This window comes from Clarias gariepinus, chromosome 21 (genome assembly GCF_024256425.1).
Source record: "Clarias gariepinus isolate MV-2021 ecotype Netherlands chromosome 21, CGAR_prim_01v2, whole genome shotgun sequence".
Taxonomy (NCBI): domain Eukaryota; kingdom Metazoa; phylum Chordata; class Actinopteri; order Siluriformes; family Clariidae; genus Clarias; species Clarias gariepinus.
In genome coordinates, this window is record NC_071120.1 from 7412748 (window position 1) to 7434186 (window position 21439).

At 41.1% G+C, this 21439-nt stretch overlaps 3 protein-coding genes across 3 annotated transcripts; 2 read left to right on the top strand and 1 right to left on the bottom strand.

Annotated features, from left to right (window-relative positions):
• The first annotated feature begins 1420 nt into the window (after positions 1-1420).
• On the top strand, positions 1421-11371 carry dhfr (dihydrofolate reductase). The gene is made up of 6 exons (XM_053480691.1): positions 1421-1586; positions 3295-3344; positions 3710-3815; positions 5044-5170; positions 8260-8375; positions 9413-11371. Exons 1-6 carry the CDS (start codon positions 1495-1497, stop codon positions 9492-9494), a joined length of 573 nt encoding a protein of 190 aa, XP_053336666.1. The 5' UTR covers positions 1421-1494; the 3' UTR covers positions 9495-11371.
• A 524-nt stretch (positions 11372-11895) lies between these two features.
• Positions 11896-15663, top strand: ankrd34bb (ankyrin repeat domain 34Bb). The gene is made up of 3 exons (XM_053480688.1): positions 11896-12205; positions 13635-13912; positions 14187-15663. The coding sequence occupies exons 2-3, from the start codon at positions 13710-13712 to the stop codon at positions 15658-15660; spliced, it is 1677 nt and encodes a 558-aa protein (XP_053336663.1). The 5' UTR covers positions 11896-12205; positions 13635-13709; the 3' UTR covers positions 15661-15663.
• Positions 15664-15706: 43 nt separating this feature from the next.
• On the bottom strand, positions 15707-21418 carry fam151b (family with sequence similarity 151 member B). The gene is made up of 6 exons (XM_053480689.1): positions 21247-21418; positions 20985-21137; positions 18930-19089; positions 18566-18783; positions 18185-18320; positions 15707-16249 (listed from the first exon to the last, which is right to left on the bottom strand). The coding sequence occupies exons 1-6, from the start codon at positions 21359-21361 to the stop codon at positions 16096-16098; spliced, it is 936 nt and encodes a 311-aa protein (XP_053336664.1). The 5' UTR covers positions 21362-21418; the 3' UTR covers positions 15707-16095.
• Between the last annotated feature and the right edge of the window lie 21 nt (positions 21419-21439).

Consider the following 21439-nt stretch of genomic DNA (forward strand, 5'->3'; position numbering starts at 1 on the left):
CTCTCATATCTTCCAATCTGAGTCTTTCGTTCTTTTAAATCTATTGCACCGCAATAGCGTCTATGGGAGTCACGAATGACTCGGGACTTGGACTCACTAGCACAATCGTTTAATACTGTTTCCTGTGTACTGCACCTGCATAGCGTCTATGGAAGTCACGTGTCAAAAGAACGAACGACTCGAGACTTGAAGACTTATTGCTGAGAATCGTTCAATACTGTTTCCTGTATATAACATACGGAGGTTTTGCGATGCTTTGCGCATGCATGCCTAATAGAAAATGAAAAAAATCACTCTCCAAGACGACTCATTCATCTGAGTCATGTTGAAGATTCGTTCAAAAAGAACGAATTGTTCATGAACGACCCATCACTACCATCCGCTCCTAGTGCTAGAGCTAGTGCCTCCCCTCTAAGGAGTTCGGCCAATCAACTCTCTCCCGGCCCCCAGCTACAGGAGGCAACAGCATCATCTGGAAATCTACCTAGCGATCTCCGGATGATAGGGCAAGCACTTTCGCGCTACACCACTCGGGGGCTATGTATAAGTGAATTATAACATGCTGGAGTCATTTTAAGACAAAACATAATGCTGATCCTAGACCTGAACAGCAGAAGCAACCTCAGATCATAACACTGTCTCCAGCTTGTACAGTGAGCACTTGGCATGATGGGTGTATCACTTTCTCCACCTCGGTTTTTACCCTGATGCTCTGGAACAGGATGCATCTGGATTCATCAAACCACATGACCCTTTTCCAATGCTCCATAAATTTAAGTATTATATATATATTTTTGGATTACTCTCACTGATAAGTGTTTTTCCTAAGGCTGCACAGCTGTTTAGTCCCAGTCCCTTGAGGTCTCTTCGCATTGTGGGTGTGGGTAAAGCCTAGCTGTGAGATCTACTGATGTTTATTTTATAATGTGATTTCACTAAGCGTTTAAGCGATCTCTCATCATGCTCATTCAGGACCAGATTGCTTTATTGAATCCACATTTCTTCCCAAGCTGTTCTCCTTAGTTGTTTTCTTTTCTCGCGGAACAATGATTTGACCCTTATAAAACAGAGTAACGTTTTCGCCATGACCAACATCCTGTGGTCATCCTTCTAGCATGGTTGTTTAAGAAATCAGAAGCTCCTCACTGCATGGGTTAAATAACTTGTTGCAGCTGAAATATATTAATCACTGCATGAATTATACAATGGGAGGCTCTTATCGATTTGCTTAGTTAACTAAGTGGTAGCCTTTTTCATACTTTTTTCCCTAAAATCTCCGGTACAGCAGGCGGCAGTAAGCTTAAAATGAAGCTAAAAACAAGTAAAGAAGAAGCGCGTGAACACTGGCGCGAACTCCTGCCCTCCCCGCGTGACTGAGTAAAGGTCAGGGGGTAAAGGGGATTCATCAGTAAAGGGGATTCATCAGTATACATCGGGGGTCCGTTACGACGGTTTTAAATAGTTTAAAAACAGTTTAAACGTGAACCGTTAGTCATGAGTCGCGTGCTGAACTGTATCGTCGCGGTCTGTCCGGACATGGGGATAGGGAAAAGTGGAAACCTTCCTTGGCACCCCGTCAGGCTGAGGTAAAGCCGCCCGCATCGTAAATATCTACGTTAACCGTTTTGTAAACAAAGTGAACTATATAGACAACATGACGCTGCTTTTTCACTTCTTGCGTAGTGCACGTGAGTAGCGCGTGACGGGGCGTCTGGGATTCGATAACAGTTGTGCGGAGCGAACGTGTCGGTTATCCTGGGGTAGATAGATTATTATCACTAGTGTGTCACAGGACTACTAACACTTCAGAAAAGTCTCTGGAGTGAGAAAAAAAAAGTCTCTGGGGTGAGAATCTGAAAATAAGAGCATTAGTTCTGCGCGTGCACGCACTCGACGCCCAACTGCGCATGCTCAGGCATTATGTTTAACGCCAACTCAGGTTCTGTAGTATATTTTAGCATTGCAGTGTTAACGTGTGTAAAGGGTATTTATTCCAGTTGGCACAACTGACATATAAAGTATTCACCCCCACAAAATAAACTACCCACCTACATGCTCTGCAGCGGCTCCATGCAGGACAGCAGGGGGCGTAGTAGAGAACTCTGAGCCCTATATATAAACACTCTCATTGGGACCCCCCTTTTTTTTTCTTAAATCATATTTTTTATATAACTATACATGTACTTGTAAGTCTGATTTTAATTTTAGACTTATAATGGCTCTCCTGTAATTGGGGCCTGGGTAGCCAGTGCCACTCTCCACCTAACAAACTGAAGCCTTTTCCCCTGATTACTCTCACTGATAAGTGGTTTTCTTAAGGCTACACAGCTGTTTAGTCCCAGTCACTTGCGTTCTCTTCACACTGTGTGTGTCGAAATACTTTTACTTTCACTATTAAACATAGCTGTATACACAGGGAGAAATACAATGTTGTAGTGATCTCACATCAAAATAAAAGGCGTTCATAAATTATGTCGGTTAGTTATACAGTGGCGCCTTCAGCCTGTTGTATGTATCCAAGGAGTTCTTCGCTTAACCTTGGTGTATTGTGTGAAAATGTCAACCATCAAAGATCGTGTTTTTCTAGTGGAGCACATTTTTATAATACACAGATTTTGGAAAACTCCAAGCAGACTTTCTGAAGACTATCAAAGAATACCAAATTGCGAGATTTATAAGATTTAATAAATAAATATGTGAATAAGAATAATAAAGAGTTTCATTAAACAAATTTTTAACCATAACTTACTCTACGCAATCACTGCAGAGGGGCTTTTTGAACACAATATCTATTTTAACTGAGCTGTTTTTCGATATTGATTGTGACATATAATCTGTTAGACTGTTGTATTTTATAACACCTGTTATATGGATTATAGCATTATGGATCAGCCTGTAGGCTTGGCAACGGTTTGGTCACTATGTAATGTGACTGGGTTTTTTGCTTGTGTTTTATATTTTTTACAGCATTTTGTGTGTGTTTTATATGTAATTTGCATTAAGTTTGTTTAAAGGAAGGTTATAAAGTTTATTTTTTTCAATTGCTAAATAGCTAGTTCCAGTAAAATCGGTAGAAAGAAATATTGAAGTCTGTGACTATTTCTTTTCTTTTTTTCTTTATGGTGTCCCTGACGCTATTTAGTTTTTGTAATAAACACTCAGGACAGTGAAGTCCGACTATGGCACTGAAATTCTGAGCATTAGTCATGGATATGTTAACTCACTTGTGGTGATTTAACTATACATTTTACTGTATCATTTTTTATTTTAATATCTGCCATTTTGTGTCTGCAGTAATGAGTTCAAACACTTCCAGAAGATGACCATGACCCCTACAGTAGAAGGTAAACAAAATCTCACAACCTTTTTTTAATTTAATTTTAAAGTTTACCTAATGCACACATTAGTTCTGTATTAGAATTGATTTATGCTTCTGATACCCAAGTGTCCTATGCCTGCTGCACAAAGATTAAAAGGCTAGTTGGCGATGGGATTTCTATACTTCATCTCTTCACCACTCTGGAGTCTGGAGTTTCTTTTGGTGAACGAAGCTGAGTGGATATTGTTGGGGCTGGAGCTAAGGATGTTGAAGGCAGAAAAGAGCTGTAGACTTGGCTCAGAAGCACAAATCAGGTTTTACTGTACTGTAAACACCGACTGTAAACAAAGTGTGTGTGTGTTTGTTTGTCTGCTTGTGTATGTGTGACAGGTAAAAAGAATGTGGTTATCATGGGTAGGAAGACCTGGTTCTCAATACCAGAACAGAACCGGCCTCTCAAGAACAGGATTAACGTAGTCCTGAGCCGAGAACTGAAGTAAGAATTTCGAGTGAACTCAGTTAATTGCTAAAACGGTCAGTCAATGTAAAACACCTACACACTCTTGTTAAAATGCCAGGTTTTTGTGATAAAGGAGTCTAACAGCATGGTACTGTACATCTTAACTTTTGCCCACTCTTCCATTTCCTGTGCACAGCCCTCGTCACGTCACCCCACTGATTTTCAAATGGATGCAGGTCTGAGCTCCAGAACTTTCTAAACCGATAACCTTCTCGTGGTGAAGCCATATTTCCTGGAGATTTTGTACCGAAATTGCCTGGTATGAAGAACTGTTCTCAATTTCCTCCACCTTGACTAAAGCCCCAAGGAATGATGCCGCCACCACCATGCTTCATTGTGAGGATGGTGTTTTTTTTAAGGTGATGTTGTTCAACCTTGGTTTTATCAGCCCAAATACATGTTTCTGCAACCTTTTGGGAGTCTTTATGTATGATTTTACAAATTTGCCAGGCTTCTTGGATGCTTTCCTTCGTAAGAAAAGACTTCCATCTAGCCACCCTTCTCAATTGCTCAGACAGATGAAGAATATAGGAGACACAACCAGAAATTCCAACAACGTATTTACTGTTGTTTACCACTCTGATCTGTTTTCTTCTTGTTTTTTCATCATTTCATTCTTGGTAATGTCAACGTTGTGCCATATGTTCTCCCCTTTTTGAAGATGGTCTTCCCAGCGTATATTTAATGCCTTGGAAATTCTTTTATACACTTCTTCTGATTGATGCCTTTCAACAGTGAGATCTCTTTGATGCGTTGAGGCTTTTGTTATAAGATGCAACTAAGCAAATGTCAGGAACATCCTACTAGAACAGCTGAACAACTATCTGGTTTTAATCAGAGACACTTTTGATATGTCCTGACAGATATTAAAAATGAGTTTGAGTGATTGATTAATTCTTAACACAGCCACACCCCCAATATTAAGAGGGTGTGCACACTTTTTTTATTCTCCTTTTATTTTAAAAGATCTGTCATATTTCTCAGTTCAGTTGCACAGGATACATTAAAGGAGGAAAAAATTCTAAAATTATTTATCATGGGCTCCTTTTTTAACATCAAACAGCCTGGCATTTTCACAGCCGTGTGTGGACTTTTGATATCCACTGTACATGCGGTTTCTGTGAGATCATCTCTTATCAAACTTAGACAAATGTCTTAATCTGAAATCAGTGAAATTAGTTTTTTTTTTTATTATTTAATTTAGGACAGCCCCAGAGGGAGCACACTACCTAGCCCCTGACTTTAGCTCAGCGCTGTGTCTACTGGAGAACCAAGAGCTCGAGGCTCAAGCTGATCAAGTGTGGATCATCGGCGGGAGTTCACTATACAAGGTCCAATGATCATTGGGAGAGTCCCAATCCCACACACACGCACACATTCCACACATTCACTACAGAAGAACATCACCAAAGCTTTACCATGGCTAATGTGGATTTGTCAAAAACTACACCCTGCTCCCTATATAGGCCACACACTGTATAGTACACTATAGGGATGAGACGGGAACCTCCAGTCATCTCCCGATACAATATTATCCTGATTCTTAGTTTCAATTCTAGTACTGTATAACGCTTTTATAACTATCCTGATTCAATATTACATTTTCACCTGATTTTGTTACAATTTTAAACCTTTAGCCTGTTCCTTACAACATTAGTCTTATCACTTAAAAATCAAGTGAAGCATACAAACTAACTTCAAATACAAGAACTCAAGTTCATTTAACTGAGCGGCACATATGTCTGTTCTCAGCTATAATTATTATTTCTAATCAAACTCAGTAATAAATTCATGAAAATCACAAGGGATGAAAACATGTAAATAGTTTACCTGTAAGATTATAAAGAAACGGTGGCCTTTTACCTCCTCAAATGTCTCTTAAAATTCAACATTAAGAGAGCGGTTTGGGCACGCGGTCTAGTAACTACACAGGCCATAAAAACCTCACTCCAGTATGGACGTGTCCCAAACCACAAATTAAGTAACAAATTAAAAAAATTAAATAAAAAGCACTTAGTTTTGGATCTGCCTGTATAGAATGACTAGATGTTACTTTGGGCTATCAAAGATAAAAAATAAAAAATAAAGAAAAGATTCTGGTGGAGTTATTGAAGACAACACAGACAATCTTTTGTGTGCCACAGAATTGACCGGTCCTAATATAAAGGCCTTCCCTCATCCCTGATAAGCAGTAACGGTATAGTTCACGCTAGAGGAAGCAGATATCCTTCGCACGTACACAACAGGGTGTGGCACACATTAATCGAATAAACATAATAATTTTTGAAAAAACATAAGTAAATTATTAGAACCAGCACCTCTATATTATTACCTGTTTAAAGTGGAAGGACATGAACGTACCTGCTAAATCCCACTAGTGTTCCAACTGTGCTTCCTCCAAACACTTCCCAGTCTGCGTCAATGAACAATAGATCCAGAGATTGAAATGTGCTAGTTAGCTCCCCCAAAGCATGCAAATTGGATCCTTCGAACTAGAGTGATCATTTACATGCATTGAGTCAGATCGAGTTAACCTGCTTGAACAATGCAATAAGCTGTACCCTGTACCAAAACAAAAAAACATGAGCCCTCAGAGCTCAACCTGATCCTGACCGTGTAGAATGGAAGAGACTAATCTAATTTTACTAAGAAAAAAAACAAAAACTAAATGGGAGTCAAGAATACGGGAAATTAAACACACAAAAGATATTATAATGGCAGTGTGGCAGAATGTCTTTACCAATGGTGGAGTTAGGTCTGAGTGCCTGTATCACCTACCTGACGTGGCATATTGTCTTTAAGTGTCATTAAATGTCATTAGGCTATGTTTGTTTTTATTTCCCCACCAAGACAGTGGTAGAAAACTCACCCCCCCGTGTGACCGACAGGTGTACTGCAGTCTTTAATCGTGACAATGGCAACCCAAATACAAACCCAATATGACCCAGAGTTTAGGAAGCATCGGCTCTAAGACATCAGGATAACCAAACTGAAGTTGCAGTCCATGGTGTACTGAAAACCTTAAAGGAGCTTTTAAGACCTGTTTTTTTAAAAAAGAGAATCTAACCAACGTTTACGGAAACGGATTGACGCCACTGGTGTCTTTGCTGAAATTTAAATATTAGCTTTTATTTTTCTATGTAATAAAGTACAAGTGCTATTTGTTTCAATAAATTGTATTGAAAATATGGACTTTTAGATGATTTGTAATGCCTAGTTACTTTTCACACACCCTGTAGTAACGTAAGTTCTTCTACTTAGACACTATAGAGCCAACCGAATAGCCATTCTGAGCTCCATACGCTGGTCCCATGATGCTACTATCATTTTATAAAACACGCCTCCCATAATGCTTCATCTCTGATTCTTGAAATCTTAACTATGGTCTGGACATCAGGACACACACACTACCACTCTACTAGTTTGAAGCAGTCCCCATATCCATACCTAAACCAGGCAAGGATCACTATGGCTCCAGTCACTCGCGCCCTGTAGCCCTGACTAGCTGTGTGTTGTAACACCATGGAGAGGATCAGATAATAATCGTCTTATCTGGAAGCTGGAAAGTAACAATCAAATAAGCAGTCACTAGATTGGCTTTAGAGAGAGTAGGAGTGCATTAGATCACCTTGTCTTTAATATGTAAGGAAAGTGTTTATTTCATTTTAATTAATTAATTTTTATTTATTTAGATAAAGGTTGGAATGTACAGTCTGTAATCTTCGAATAAATGTCCCAAATGGTTTTATATATACTACTCCCATTACTTTTAATGCAAATTTTCTTTTAAATAGCCTGTAGGATATTTTATAGTGTGTGTGTGTGTGTGTGTGTGTGTGTGAGGCAGCACTTCAAATTAAAATTAGAGTAAAAGTAATTTTTACTTCATAAAGACGCTGCAGATGAGCTGAGGATGAGATAAAATGTCTGAGCTCGTCTCTGTGTGTTATTGTGCATTGAATGGCATTAAAGTTTTTAACTTTAAACACACACACCGTGCCGCATGTTTCTTCACTGTCCCTCTGCTCTCCTCGTTCAGTCGGCATGGCAACGGCGATGCTCAAGGACGCTTTTTACAAAAGCCCCCTTATTTTCTCTGTGCTCCTGTTTCACATTTCTTCTTCTCCTCCCTCGGCTTCTCTTTATCTACGAGGCGCTTCTTGTGGAACGTTTCAGAGCTGACGGCATGCACAGTGTGACCGACTGTAAGATCCTTTCACGGCACTCAGACATTAATGCTGTACGTAATGTACTCAGTAACATACAGTGTTATGTTGTTAACAAACATATATATGCATATACTGTATATAAACCACCAGATGTCATTCCAACCCATTTAAACACAACTCCACACTGTACTGAGAATGAAGGGGCCTGGAACTGTTGTATATTTGTGAACCATCTGGTTTCTGTCTGGCAGGAGGCGATGGAGAGCTCGGGACGCCGCCGTCTGTTCGTAACGAGGATCCTGAAGCAGTTTGACTGCGACACCTTTATTCCTGACATCGATCCAGACAAGTTCAAACTCCTTCCCGAGTGAGTGCAGCATTAGTCACTTGGACAATCATCTAGTATTGTTTATTTATTTATTGATTGATTTATTTTCCTCTTTCTATTGAAGGAAATTTAGTTTAAGTTGAATTTAGCAGCTGTGGTGTAACACATCAAATGTACACAAGTCGAACATCACCAGGACAGCAGAAAATGTCCAATTACTGCTTAATGACAAAAACCGAGAGCTTTATCTCTTCTGAGTCTCTTATAAACCATGCAGTAAGTCTTAAACCATGCTCCTCTTGAAGCACCGATCCAGTTCTCCACACCGACTTGAAGTGCTCGACGACATCGTTTTTCCATTACAATGGCCGTAAGTGGATTAGTTGGCTCGTGCACGCTCGTGTTCACTACATCAAAGTCCGAAACAGTCTACAGAAGTCAACATCTTCCATTCAGACGTCTCAAAGAGACGTGGCGAGGAAGACATGCCATTCCGGTTGTTATCTCAACATATAAGTAGTTGAGATGCAGTGCAGAATGCGTAGACATATCAGAGGGGAGGTGGGGGGGACTGTTCTGTTTGCGTTATTTGTTCTGGCTGACGGTTTATATTACAGTATATATGTTTTTGTGAAATATTAATATTCATTGGGGTGGCAATAAATTAGCACATTTTCTTATGTGTATTTTATGTCATTTTCATGATGGGTGCCAATAATTTTAGAGCCGACCGTGCCCTTCCCAATCGCTTTTACCTCTACAAGGTGTTCAATCAGGGGGACTCTGTGTTCTGCTGAATATTAATAATGGTGTGATTTAACACTCTGGAGTTGATTAGTTTCCCGTAACAGCACGTCCCAGAGTGTTTTATTCCTCTCACGCCACAGCAGCTATTACAGACATGTCATACTGTCTTTCCATTTATTTTGAAACTTGATATGGTGAAGCTAGTTCCTGTTCTCGCTTAGGTTTTAGGAGCTTGTAGCACCCCGGTGGGGTTGCGAGAACACTGGGTGAAGTGTCGAGACGAGTTTTTCTCCCACCTATATTCACGTGTCTGGTGTCTCTTCACGCAGGTTCCCTGGAGTGCCGGCAGGACTGCAGGAGGAGAAGGGGCTGCAGTACGTATTTGAAGTCTATGAGAGTGTGGAGCATTGATGTGTTTGCTGCTAAAAGATCTTACACACCTGCTTATTACTGAGATCTGTGTGTGTGTGTGTGTGTATAACGATGACATTTACTTATAAGCAATATTTCTGAAACCAGGTAATTCTCTGAACTTTAAAAATTTAAAGATTTTAAATGCTGTTTCAGCCAGTTTCAACCAGTTAAAGCCTCTTCATCTCTGTGTTTCATCCTTGCCTTGTTGTGTCCTTGCACTTACAGCTCATCTCTATTGTGTGAGTGTGTGTGTGTGTGCGCGCAAGAGAGAGAGTGATGGCTGTTGTTTAGCCCGGCTCACACGGCCCATCCTCTCTCCTCTCATAAATATGCATCCCGTCTTTCGTCTCGAGAGCTAATTATTGACAAAAGGTTCTCGTGCGCTCGGGTTGAATTCAAACCCGTATGGATCAAACGCACGTAAAAATACACACACATCCCCGTTTAACAAAAGCCAAAAGTCTGCAATCCGCTTTAACCTTTGAGGCTGATTGGTTTCAGGTCCCAGCAGGAGGCTAAAGCTAAGCTGGGAATTAGTGTGATCGGCAGGGCAGTTCCCTCCTGCCCCCCATCACCCCCCACCGACCCCAAGCTCCCTCTAACTCCCCTGTTTTGTTCCTTAAATGATGACACACAGACTTAATTCCAGACGGAATCATTACATAAGACAGGATCATTCTTCTTTTGCTACCAGCAGTAACATCAGTGGAATAAATATAGACCCAATAAGAGGTGTTGTGCATTACATTGTATCAAATTCAAATTTTATTTGTCACATACACAGTCATACACAGTACGATATGCAGTGAAATGCGTGTTTACATTTACACACTCTGGTTTTGTTTCCATACAGTGAATAGTAAAGATCTAAAAGAAACAAGGAGTCCTACAGAGTCCTACAGTACTGTACACAGGTCTTATATTTTCTTTAGTACCAATTATCATGCCTGCATTATGATGTACAAAAACTATTCACCATTTACAAACATAACTTAAAAATCTATAAATAAATAAATATCATTACAGAAGAACATTTGCATACCTGTAAAAAATCTTTTTACAAAACTGACGTATTACATGACAGATCAGTTTTTAAATGAGGATCGTACACTTCTGATTTTTTATTTTTTTTTGCATGAAAATGGAAAGGAGCGAGTGTGACAAAGTTATAAGAAGAACTCTGGCATATTTTACGCTCAGTAAAACCTAGCAACTGTTTTAATTACACTACTTATTAGGAAAATCTCATAAGCAAAGATGCCTTTGAAAACATTTCTACATGAAACAAACTTTTATAAAGAGCACTAAAAAAAAACAATAAATACAGTCAAAATTTGCTTTGAAAACTCTTTCCTTGAAATAATCAGGTGGCATGGTGGCAAAGTGGTTAGCACTGTAGCCTCGCACTTTCAGGGTCTGGGTTCGATTCCCACCTCTGGCCCTGTCTATGTTAATGCACAATCCAGGAGTTTTGTTTTTTCCTCATCTGAAAACTGGTGTCATGTAATATGTTGTTTTCTTTATAGGCATTAAACTGTTCTTCTGTAATGTGATTTATTCATTCATTTTTAAGGTATGCTCCGATACAGTGAATGGTTTTGTATACGTATAATACAGATATAATAAATATATGTAATAGTTTGTACTAAATATAAGATCCGTGCTAGAACTTTTGCACAATATAGTATATAGTGTGATTTAAACGGGGCTTCTGTAAAGTTTTTCTGGTATCTTACACATCAAAGACATTTCATAGGAAACTAGGAAATAAATAAAACAAAAACTACGACACACAGGCAGGTTGAGGGGTGAAGCAGAATGAAAAGGAATCACAATGTGTTGATTAATATTTTAAATAAAAAGTAAGGATACTGTATGATTTTCATGTGCAAAGTTCTTTATGCTTCATAATGTGAGTTTTGAAATGATCAAAACATGTTAAACACCCTGGATCCTCTGCCTCTTTTTTTATTGTGGAATAAAATAATTGTACATAACTAACCCGAAAATGACAAGTAAACTTCACGTGCTGTCATTCACGGAGAACTGAGAAAGCAGAGAGATCAGAACCTGGATTCTCCCAACTCGGTGACTCAAACAATACCATCGACCTTCTTTCTACTTTTCACCCTCGTCCTGGACGAAGTACATCAGCCGTGTTCCTCGTCAGCACAGTCAATGCCGCTGTTCTAGCATCACCGCATCATGGGAGGAAAGAAAAATAAAAGGCGTCATGGTGATGCAAGCACACTGCTGTGGCCTTTAGGTCAGGGACGAAGTGACAGTGGAAATGTGTTGCTTGTGGGGGCGGAACAACTCCGAGCTCAGCCACCTCATTCACGTCAGAATAATAACTCTATCGTGTGTTGACGCTCGCTATGCGAAAGGCACCGTCACATCGCTGTTTTTCCTGTATCTCTCTGTCTCTCTCTCTCTCTCTTTCATGCACACGCTCTACTGTAAGGCACCGCCTGCCTCTAGACCTGAGAGCTCACACACCTGTTCCCTCGCTCTCTCGATTTTGTTCACGCTCCCTTTCTCTCATGCTCACATTCACATGCTCTCGGGCTCATTTAGCCAGCACTTGTTGATCCTTCAGTCCTTTTCATCTGGTGTATTGGATAACACTCTGCCTTTTTCCGTCGTGGTGAGAGACCCCCTTGAACTGAACCTGTTCGAGGACTGAGAAGATCTGCAGGAAGCACGAGGTAAGCTGAGCAGGGAGCATGGAGCTTTTATATGCGCACAGTTCAGTTCTCAAGATATGGAGGGAAACTTGCACTGTTTAGTTTGGGTGTTGCATCAAATGAGTGTATTAGTAAAAAAAAAAAAATATGCTCTTATAGTTTTATAACAAAGTGCAACATGACAAAGCCAGTTCTGGTCTGGTTTACAAGCTTTAACGTAGCATTATATATCCTGGGCTCAACTTACTTTATAATTTAGCAAGCAGCAGAAATAAAAATCATAAGCGCTACGCGTAACCTAGTGCGATACCTAGCGTGAATCGCCATTCTGCACTTGTGCGTCAAGTGGCCTGCTTGGTGTTCCACTTGTGTTTCAATCTCGATCCCTGATCTGCCTGGTGATGCTTGTTTGTTCCGTGCTCTTCAGTGCCAGGCAGACAGAGCGAGCGAGCGCGATGTCATTAAGGATTCTCTCTGTTCAGGAGACTGATTGAAGGCCCAGAGAAGAGCGCACAAAGCATGACAGGGCTATAAATGCCATCCCGGGGGTGCACAGCATTAGGAGCCAGAGCTCAGGGGTCCTGCCGGTAAAGTGCATGTGTATGTGTGTATGTACCCTGATGAAGAGGGCCACACATGCCATTTTCTTCCTGTGTTTTCTTTTATTTCATACATGCCATGCTGCTAAGTTTGGGCATGGTGTAATTATCCTAAAAAAAATAATCAGAGTTATATATATATATATTTTATTTTTTTTTTATTTTTTTTTTTTTGCAAAAAATGGATGTCCCAGAACTATTTAATGCTGAGAGCTTGTATATTGCCTCTTTAACCAAAAAGAAATATTTTTTTTAGATCTGAGGACAAGGTCATAAACACAATAGACTCCATCATCCAAAGAAGTTTAATTCCTTTAAAAAAAAAAAAAAAGAGAGAGAAAAAAAAACTCTGCATGCTTTCTTCCACTCTTTTTCACTCTTCATGAATGCAGTCTGATCGAGCCTGGCACAATCTAAAATGGTGCAGTAAAGGTCAGGCCCTTAAATGCCTGCTGCCCACCACATTGCTATCCCTTCTGCGTTTTTAAGACAGAACTTTTTCCCACATCCTGATTTCAGTTAACACACTGAGGAGCGAAAACAAAAAGAATGAAAGAAAAAGAAAAGAAAAGAAAGAACCTTGGGTCAATGATGCAATCTGGAGACTTATGTAAAGGAGTGAGATAACAGAAATAGCTTGCTTCTTCTTGAAATACTATTGTGGTGTGACAAACTCGTTATTGAAACGGTTCAAGCTATTGAACTTTAAGAAAAATACCAATGTCCCATCTAGCAACAAATACAATTCTTAATAAATATGATTTTGCATGGTTTACTAGTCAACTACATGCTATAATACATCATGATATTAGAACTACACCCCTGACTATCTGACTGTCTTCCACTGGCAGCCCTCCAAAGCTCAGACGGCCACTGTCTTCTCCATGAGTCCTTAAACGCCTGTCTGCCTGAAACTGCGAGTGGTCATGGAGGACTCCACAGAGGTGTGGACCGACGGCAACTCCCTTCTAAAGGCTGTTTATCTTTGCCGTTTGCGGCTGACCCGTCTTCTCCTGGAAGGCGGGGCTTATATTAATGAAAGCAACGAGCGTGGAGAGACACCACTGATGATCGCATGCAAGACTCACCATACCGATGCTCAGAGTGTCCCGAAACACAAGATAGTCAGGTATACCCTCCTCGATACCCTGTGCAAACACCACCGAACTGACCCATCAGACACGGTTTTCAGCATTACAGGAGCTGAAATAACATGCAAATTCTTATGGTTTCATCAGGGACGATTAAAGGCTTATATACAGTAGCTCAGCCAAATAATTAGCATTACTGAATAACTTTAGTAACTGAACGAGTCATGTAGCTTATTCAGGTACTAGATATAGAAAATTTATTTGGTATTTAGGACTTTGCTGAGTCACATGGTAATTCCATTGTTTCCCCAGGTATCTGCTTGAGAACGGTGCAGACCCAAATATCCAGGACAAATCGGGCAAGACAGCTCTAATGCATGCCTGTGTGGAGCGAGCCGGGGAGGAGGTTTTGTCACAGCTGCTTTCCAGTGGAGCTGACCTGAGTTTAGAGGACCACTCAGGTTCCTCTGCACTAGTGCATGCCGTTAACGCCGGTGACAAGGAAGCTTTACGAGTGTTACTAGATGCTTGTAAGGCCAAAGGCAAGGAGGTCATCATTATCACCACAGACAAACTCCCCTCTGGCAGACAAATGACCAAACAGTACCTGAATGTTCCTCTGACACCTGATTTGGAGGATCGGTTGCATTTTGCCCCTAGCGTCTGCATGTCACCCTCTGAAATTAAACTCTCTCCTTCCCATGTCTCCTCCCATTCAGGCCAGCCACAAAACGCTCTTTTACACCTGGCAGAAAACCAAGCAATGGGTTCTACCCCTGCAACTGCCACTAACTCAAGGGCTCCATTGCAAGCAGCCAACGTAGCCAAGCTAATTCACCTGCAAAGGTTACATTCGGAGCCATGGCTGAAGATCCCACCATCCCTGTTGCTGCAGCAAAGTAAGGCCTCGTCTTTTACAGAGGAGCTCCTAGATATCACCCCGGAAGAAGAGCTCTCTTTTGGCTTTACCAACCATCGTCGTTTCCCTCAAAGAGCTTCGCCAGTTGCACGTCATCAGAGCATGGATGCCACTGGTCTGCTCAGAGCTTTGGACAAAGCAACTGAAATCGAGAAGGAACAAAAGAAGGAGGTGAACTGGCTGAGCAGGAAAATGTCCTATGATGGTGTTTCACTGCCACATTCAGCCTCACACCATAACCTTAAAGATGCTTCAGGCAGCGAGACCGTTCCCATAGACAAAGACCCAGACTGCCTGCCCAACCTGGCGGTATCCAGCCTTCAGGATGTCATGCGACGCCGCAACATTGGGATGGACCACTACAGCTCAGATTCCCAGCTTCCTCAGTTTGGTAGTCAGCACTCAGACGAGCTTTGCAAAGGCGGCACAGCAGGAGGAGGAACAGAAAAGCGCAAGCTAGTTTACAGCCGATCCTCCACCCTGTCTGGATCAAGGGAGTCTCTGGAAAGCATAGTCCAAAGGAGAAGCCCAGCTGTGATGGAGCGCCGAGGATCTGGGGCTCTTCTGCTGGATCATATTGCACAAACTCGGCCAGGCTACCTGCCACCGCTGAACCCACACGCACCCATTCCAGATATCAAAGTTAACACCACTATTGCTGGCGCTGACCAGGGAACCAAACCTGCTCTTGCCACTGCAGCTGGAACCGGTACCAAATCTGTTGCCCCTGGTCAAAGGCATTTTGTGCCCTGTGCCCCTAGCCTTCCCAGAGACCAGAAGACCAAAAAGACTCTGCTGAGAAGACACTCCATGCACACAGAGCAGATTAAGCGCCTTGGCAACTTTGGGGAGATTTTTGGACAATAGATTCTGCATCGCTATGTCAGAAATCCATTTGACGCTTATATAAAGGAGCTAGTGTAAATATTTATTCTAATTAACCATACATTGAACAAAATATTTGTTCTACATTCACAGGTAAACAGAAAGGAAAGAAAGAACAGCCAAACCTAAAGAAATTCTCAGAAACTGAGAAAATAGAACAGAAGATACACAGTAATTCAATACACATTGTTCTACACTTTACAGTTCAAGTACATCTTGTACAAATGTGCCATCATTGTACAGTACACTCAGACTTAAAAACCAGGTCCCGCTGACTTACATTAATCCACTGACACAGTGAAACGAAGTGAATACTATAGCCATATTGTGTAAAAACGTCATATCATATCATATGTCATGAGGCATGATTTCAGCTCCATCACATAATGTGTTCCTTGTGAAGAGTAAGTCCTAGTGTCACACAGTATATCCAGGTAAGCTTTTAAACTGTGAAATTTGATTTTCTAAGAGATCATAGTAGATTCTGGACTTGCTGAAGTGTTGCCTGTAGGGTAACAAATCCTCCACGTTCAGCACGTCACTCTGGCCCGTCCATATGGTCAGAGTATATCTGAGAGAGAAAGATGGACAAAAAAGTGGAAATGTTTTAGAAAGATAAAGTTTATCCAGTGGAGTGGAAACAACAGCAACAAAACTGAATTGTTGTTAAAGCACTTGTCCATATCAAGCATTCCAACTATACAAATGACATTCATTAGAAACAAATAAATGATGCAACCATATCCCTAATTTTAAATCCTTGTGCTTTCTTCTCCTGAGTCGATAGCAGACTGATTTAACTACACTGTGACCTAGTTGTTCTTAAAATGGTACCAAATTAATCAAATTCTGAGCACCCAGAACGTTTCATTAAAAATGTGTCAAAAGATTACTGTGTGGGTATTTTTATTCTCTCGTTATTTTGGGATAAGATTCATCTTATGGGTCACCCGTTGGGGTTTCTGAGTCAGGTTTTTTCTAAAAGTAAGATAGTCTAAAAGTAAGCTGCCTGGACAAAAAGAAAATGTATATAAGAAAATATGAATAAAAATCGCACACACTTTTCATTGGACCGTCTTGTGCTTTGATTTTGAACATGGCATAATTTCAATATGCAATATCACAATATTTATTTCAGCCCAGAGTCACATTCAATTTCTCTCCAAGATTGTGTTAAAGATGGGAGAGTTGGACCGCTGCACATCCCAAAGATTCTCAATGGGGTTATGGTCTGGACTTTGTGGTGACCAATTCATGTGTGTCTCATGGTCCGTCAACCAATCTTCTACAAATCTGAACCCGATAAATCCTGGCATTATCATCCTGGAATATGACCGCCCTGACATGATGGGTGCATCACTTCATTCACCCCTCTTCTTACCCTGATGCACCCATCACTCTGGGACAGGGTAAATCTGGACTTGTCAGACCACATGATCTTTATATATTGGCTCCATAGTCCAATCTTTATGCTCCCTAATAAACTGGATCAAGATTTGATTTCACAGAGTGTTTAAGAGATCTCCCATCAGCTGGATGTTTTCCTGACTGCATTTTTTTCTCAAAGATGATGGTTCACCCCTAACCTTCCAGGTGTTGTTTATGCGGTAAACAGCTCTTAACCCAAGTTTCAGTAGTTTCAGCAATCTCCTTCGTTGTTGAGGGGTAGCTCAGTGGTTAAGGCATTGGAGTACGGTTCGGATGATCCCAGGTTCAAACCCCACAACCACTAAGTTGCCACTGTTGGGCCCTTAACCCTCAACTACTCAGATGTGTAATGAGATAAAAATGTAAGTCGCTCTGGATAAGAGCATCTGCCAAATGCCTAAATGTAAATGAGAAGCTCCTTAGTGCATCAGTTAGGGTTAAATAACTTGTTGCATATAAAGCATATTAAATCACTGTAGTAATTATAGAATGGAAGGCTCTTAACTATTTGCGTAGTTAAATCTAGGTGGTGACTTTATTTTGGCCATAATGAACGTTTGCAAAATGTACGTTCAGACGTACAGACATGCCAAACTTGCTAACAAGAAAATCCTCCTGACAAGACTTTTCTAAACATGTGAGTCTATACTTGTACAAGTATTTCATGTCTTGTCGCAGTAAAGGGTGGCAATAAGTTGCACAGTCACTGTTAGAGCACAACTCAAAGAGAAACCAGACCTCTAAAGTGCACTAGACCTAGGAAAGGGGAATAAGATAAAGCCTCCGTCTCTATTCTATGAGATCCCCATCTCCACTTTTCAAATGCACCTTTCAGCTCAGTCGAGTGCTTCTATTCTGGTGACAAACAAGTATACCTGGGGGACCAGGCATCGAATTACACCAATCCTAATGAACCATTTTTGTTACATAACACGAATCCAATCAAGCAGGCAATCAATAGTTCAGCGCTAACAAGCACTTAAGAAGCAAACAGGCTTGCTGCACAGCCCGAGTTGTCTTTGGTATGCTGAATACTGATGCGCCACCGCGAGCGACACGTCAAAATGAAAAGGCGCACCTGTCCGACTGCTGGAGGAGCCACTGGAATTGAACGAAGGACTGGGGCAAGAGAGCTGCTCGCACCGGGAAGGTCACAGGCTGCGTCAGGTTCTTACACACCGCCTCCATCTGCTGAACCATCTCCCAGCTGTAACCTAAGAACCAGGGCCGAGTGCGAAAACAAACTCAATCAAGAAATCAGAAAACTGGATATGGCGTCTGTAATCGTTAAATGGGTCACTTTCTAATTAAACTAATATTAAATAATCAAGATTTCATCCAATACACCTCAAAACACAGTGTTTACACAATCATTGTAGATTATGTACATATGATGCGCATATTAATGTCTACTGTACATTAATATGGAACTGCCACCCCGAACAAATGCATGCTGTACCTGGGTTATCTGTATTCGGAGACCATCCAGTGGTCCAGCCCAAGGAAAGCACGTCTCCCTCTGCTTTCATAGCGACTGCTTGTAAAAAGGCCTGAGCGTCTAAAGGTGTCGCCGTGCCTCCAGGCCCAGGCAGGATGTCTGCGTTGATCCACAGAGGTCCCTTCAGTTGATCTCGGACCTTGTCCAGCAGTGCCATTGACTCCACCACCACTTCCAGACTACAGAGAGCAAAAGAACCTGACATGGGTAAGCTAGCTCTGGACAGAGAGCAGCTCTAGTATAGTCGGCTTTCCCTACCCTTCTGTATTGTATCTCACACACAGCAAAGTGTTTATAGGAACTGTCACCTGAACTATTCTCCTACCTTTTAAAGTCCAGTTTGATCCCTTTTTCGGAGCTCGCCACCATGTTCAGCCACTCTTGCAACGTGATGTCGCTGTCATCATTGGGTGGATGTGCCATTACTGGTTCCTTTGGGTCACGACCCCGGAGAAGTACATCGGCTTCAATCATCTGCGTGCTATCTTACATGCAAAAGATAAGAAAGAACACAATTCAGGACATAAATATCCAAAGCAGTTGTTGGTTTGTTATAATGCTCCTGAATTACACTCACCAAATCAACATTAGTCGGAAAGTACATCATAAACGCATTAATGTTTACACTAATATCACAGCTGGTGGTTATAAAAATTTAGGAAAGGAGAGTACCGATCTTAGCTTTAGCTTAGATAAAAAGCTATGATGTAAAATGTAGGTTATTATCACCTATACTCTACATGTCGTCCAGTGTCGACTCCAACATTTCTTCTGACAAGTTAAACTACAACGATGATTCCAATTAGCTGGTTAGTGAAATGATGCATAGCAGACAGCTTGCAGTTTGAGACCTGCAATCCAGCTGTTACTTAAGTCGGCCACACCCCTAGTTACCCCGCCTTTATGACTTAATATAATGTTAACTTAGTTACATAGAAAGTCACACCCCTTACAGTTGTTAAGAATGGGGAGCCTAGATAGTTTTGTACCAGGCTGTGAACATCTGTTTATATCTTTTAGTAATGTTGGACATTTTAAACAACATTAAACACTTCCTTTCCTGATCAGTGACTCTCCTTTCTTAAAGACTCTTAACATTTCTCTTAGAGCTGTGAAGTATCTCCTGCATATATTTCCTGCACGAGAGCAGAACACACTCGATAGTCTCACTCTTAGAGTCCTGTTGGGTGTTTACCTGCTATAAGTAGAGTGCTATTAATCTTGCTGTGTTTATATCTTAGTCTGCCAATTAATACTGTACTTTCTCCGCATCACATCTACTTTCTCCTGTATATAAGGCAAATCTCTTGCTTTTGTCATTTATGGCCAATTACATTAAGTTACTGCAAAGAGTCAATATTTGCAATGTTGACGCTTCTTTTTCAATACCTCTGCAGCTGAGAAGCAACCTGACACATGAATGGTCTCAGGATGCTTTACTGTTGCCATGACACAGGACTGATGGTAGTGCTCACTTCTTCTTCTCCGGACAAGCTTTTTTTTTCCAGAACCCTCAAATGATTGGAAAGGGGATTTATCATAGAAAATGACTTTACCCAGGTCCTCAGCAGTCCAATCCCTGTACCTTTTGCAGAATATCAGTCTGTCCCTGATGTTTTTTCTGGAGAGAAGTGGGTCCTTTGCTGCCCTTCTTAAAATGTATGTCCTGCTACCATCTGCCTCGTATAATGCCAACAGTAAAGCATCCTGAGACCATGTGCTTCTTTTGCCGAAAAACACAAAGAATGGTACAAAATCATCCTCCAAGAGCAACAATACCTTTTCCAGCATGATGAAGCACCTTACCATAACGTCAAAGGAATAACTAAGTGGCTCAGGAAACAAAACATCAAAATTGAACTCCCATGACCTTAATCCCATTGAGAAATCAAGAGGTCCTCAAGAGGGGAGGGGGTGGACTAACAAAATTTCACAAACTCAGACAAACTCCAAGCATTGATCATGCAAGAATGGGCTGCACCATCAGTCAGAATGTGGCCAAGAAATTGATTGACAGCATGTCGGGGAGAACTGCAGAGGTCTTGCAATAGAAGGGAAACACTGCAAATATTGATTCTTTGCTTAAACCTAACGTAATTGTCAATAAAAGCCTTCAACACTAGACGAAGCAAATGCTTGTAATTATACTTCAGTATACCAGAGTAACATCTGACGGGAAAAGAAAAATCTAAAAACACTGAAACAGCAGACTTTTTGAAAATTAATATTTTTGGTCATGGCTGTCTTTATAGAAATGATGACATCTGGCGACCTCTACCGGTTGTTTAAAGAACTGCTGATCAGTCATGTTAAGTATCTGTTCAGTTCTTATAATAAAGACACAGAGTTGTTGTGTTGTGTTTGAGCTATACTCTCTGACCTTGTAGTGCTTCAGTGATCTTGTGTCTGCTGTTGGCTGCATGATACCACAGGATATCTGCAGCATTGTGCTCCTGTACACTCCCCTTCCTGATGAAGTACTCCAGGGTCTGGTCAGGCATCGGAGTCAGGGTTGGTTGGTTTTTATTATAAACTGCAGGAAAACAGGAATGAGTCTACATATGTCCTGGATCACTACTCTGTGAAGTGTAGGGAAGTAAACTTCCCCAAACACACACACACACCCACACTGTAACACATACCTGTTTCACTCAGCGGCGGGTCAGACCTCTTAAAGCAGCAGCTCCATATCACCACAGCAGTGATGACCGAAGATAAAACACAGTAACGCCGCAAACCGAGTCTGTTTAATCCCATGGGCTTTAATACAACATCACAGTAAACACGCGCAACAACGTTTCCACACGGACTCAATTAAGCGCGCACACTTCCGGG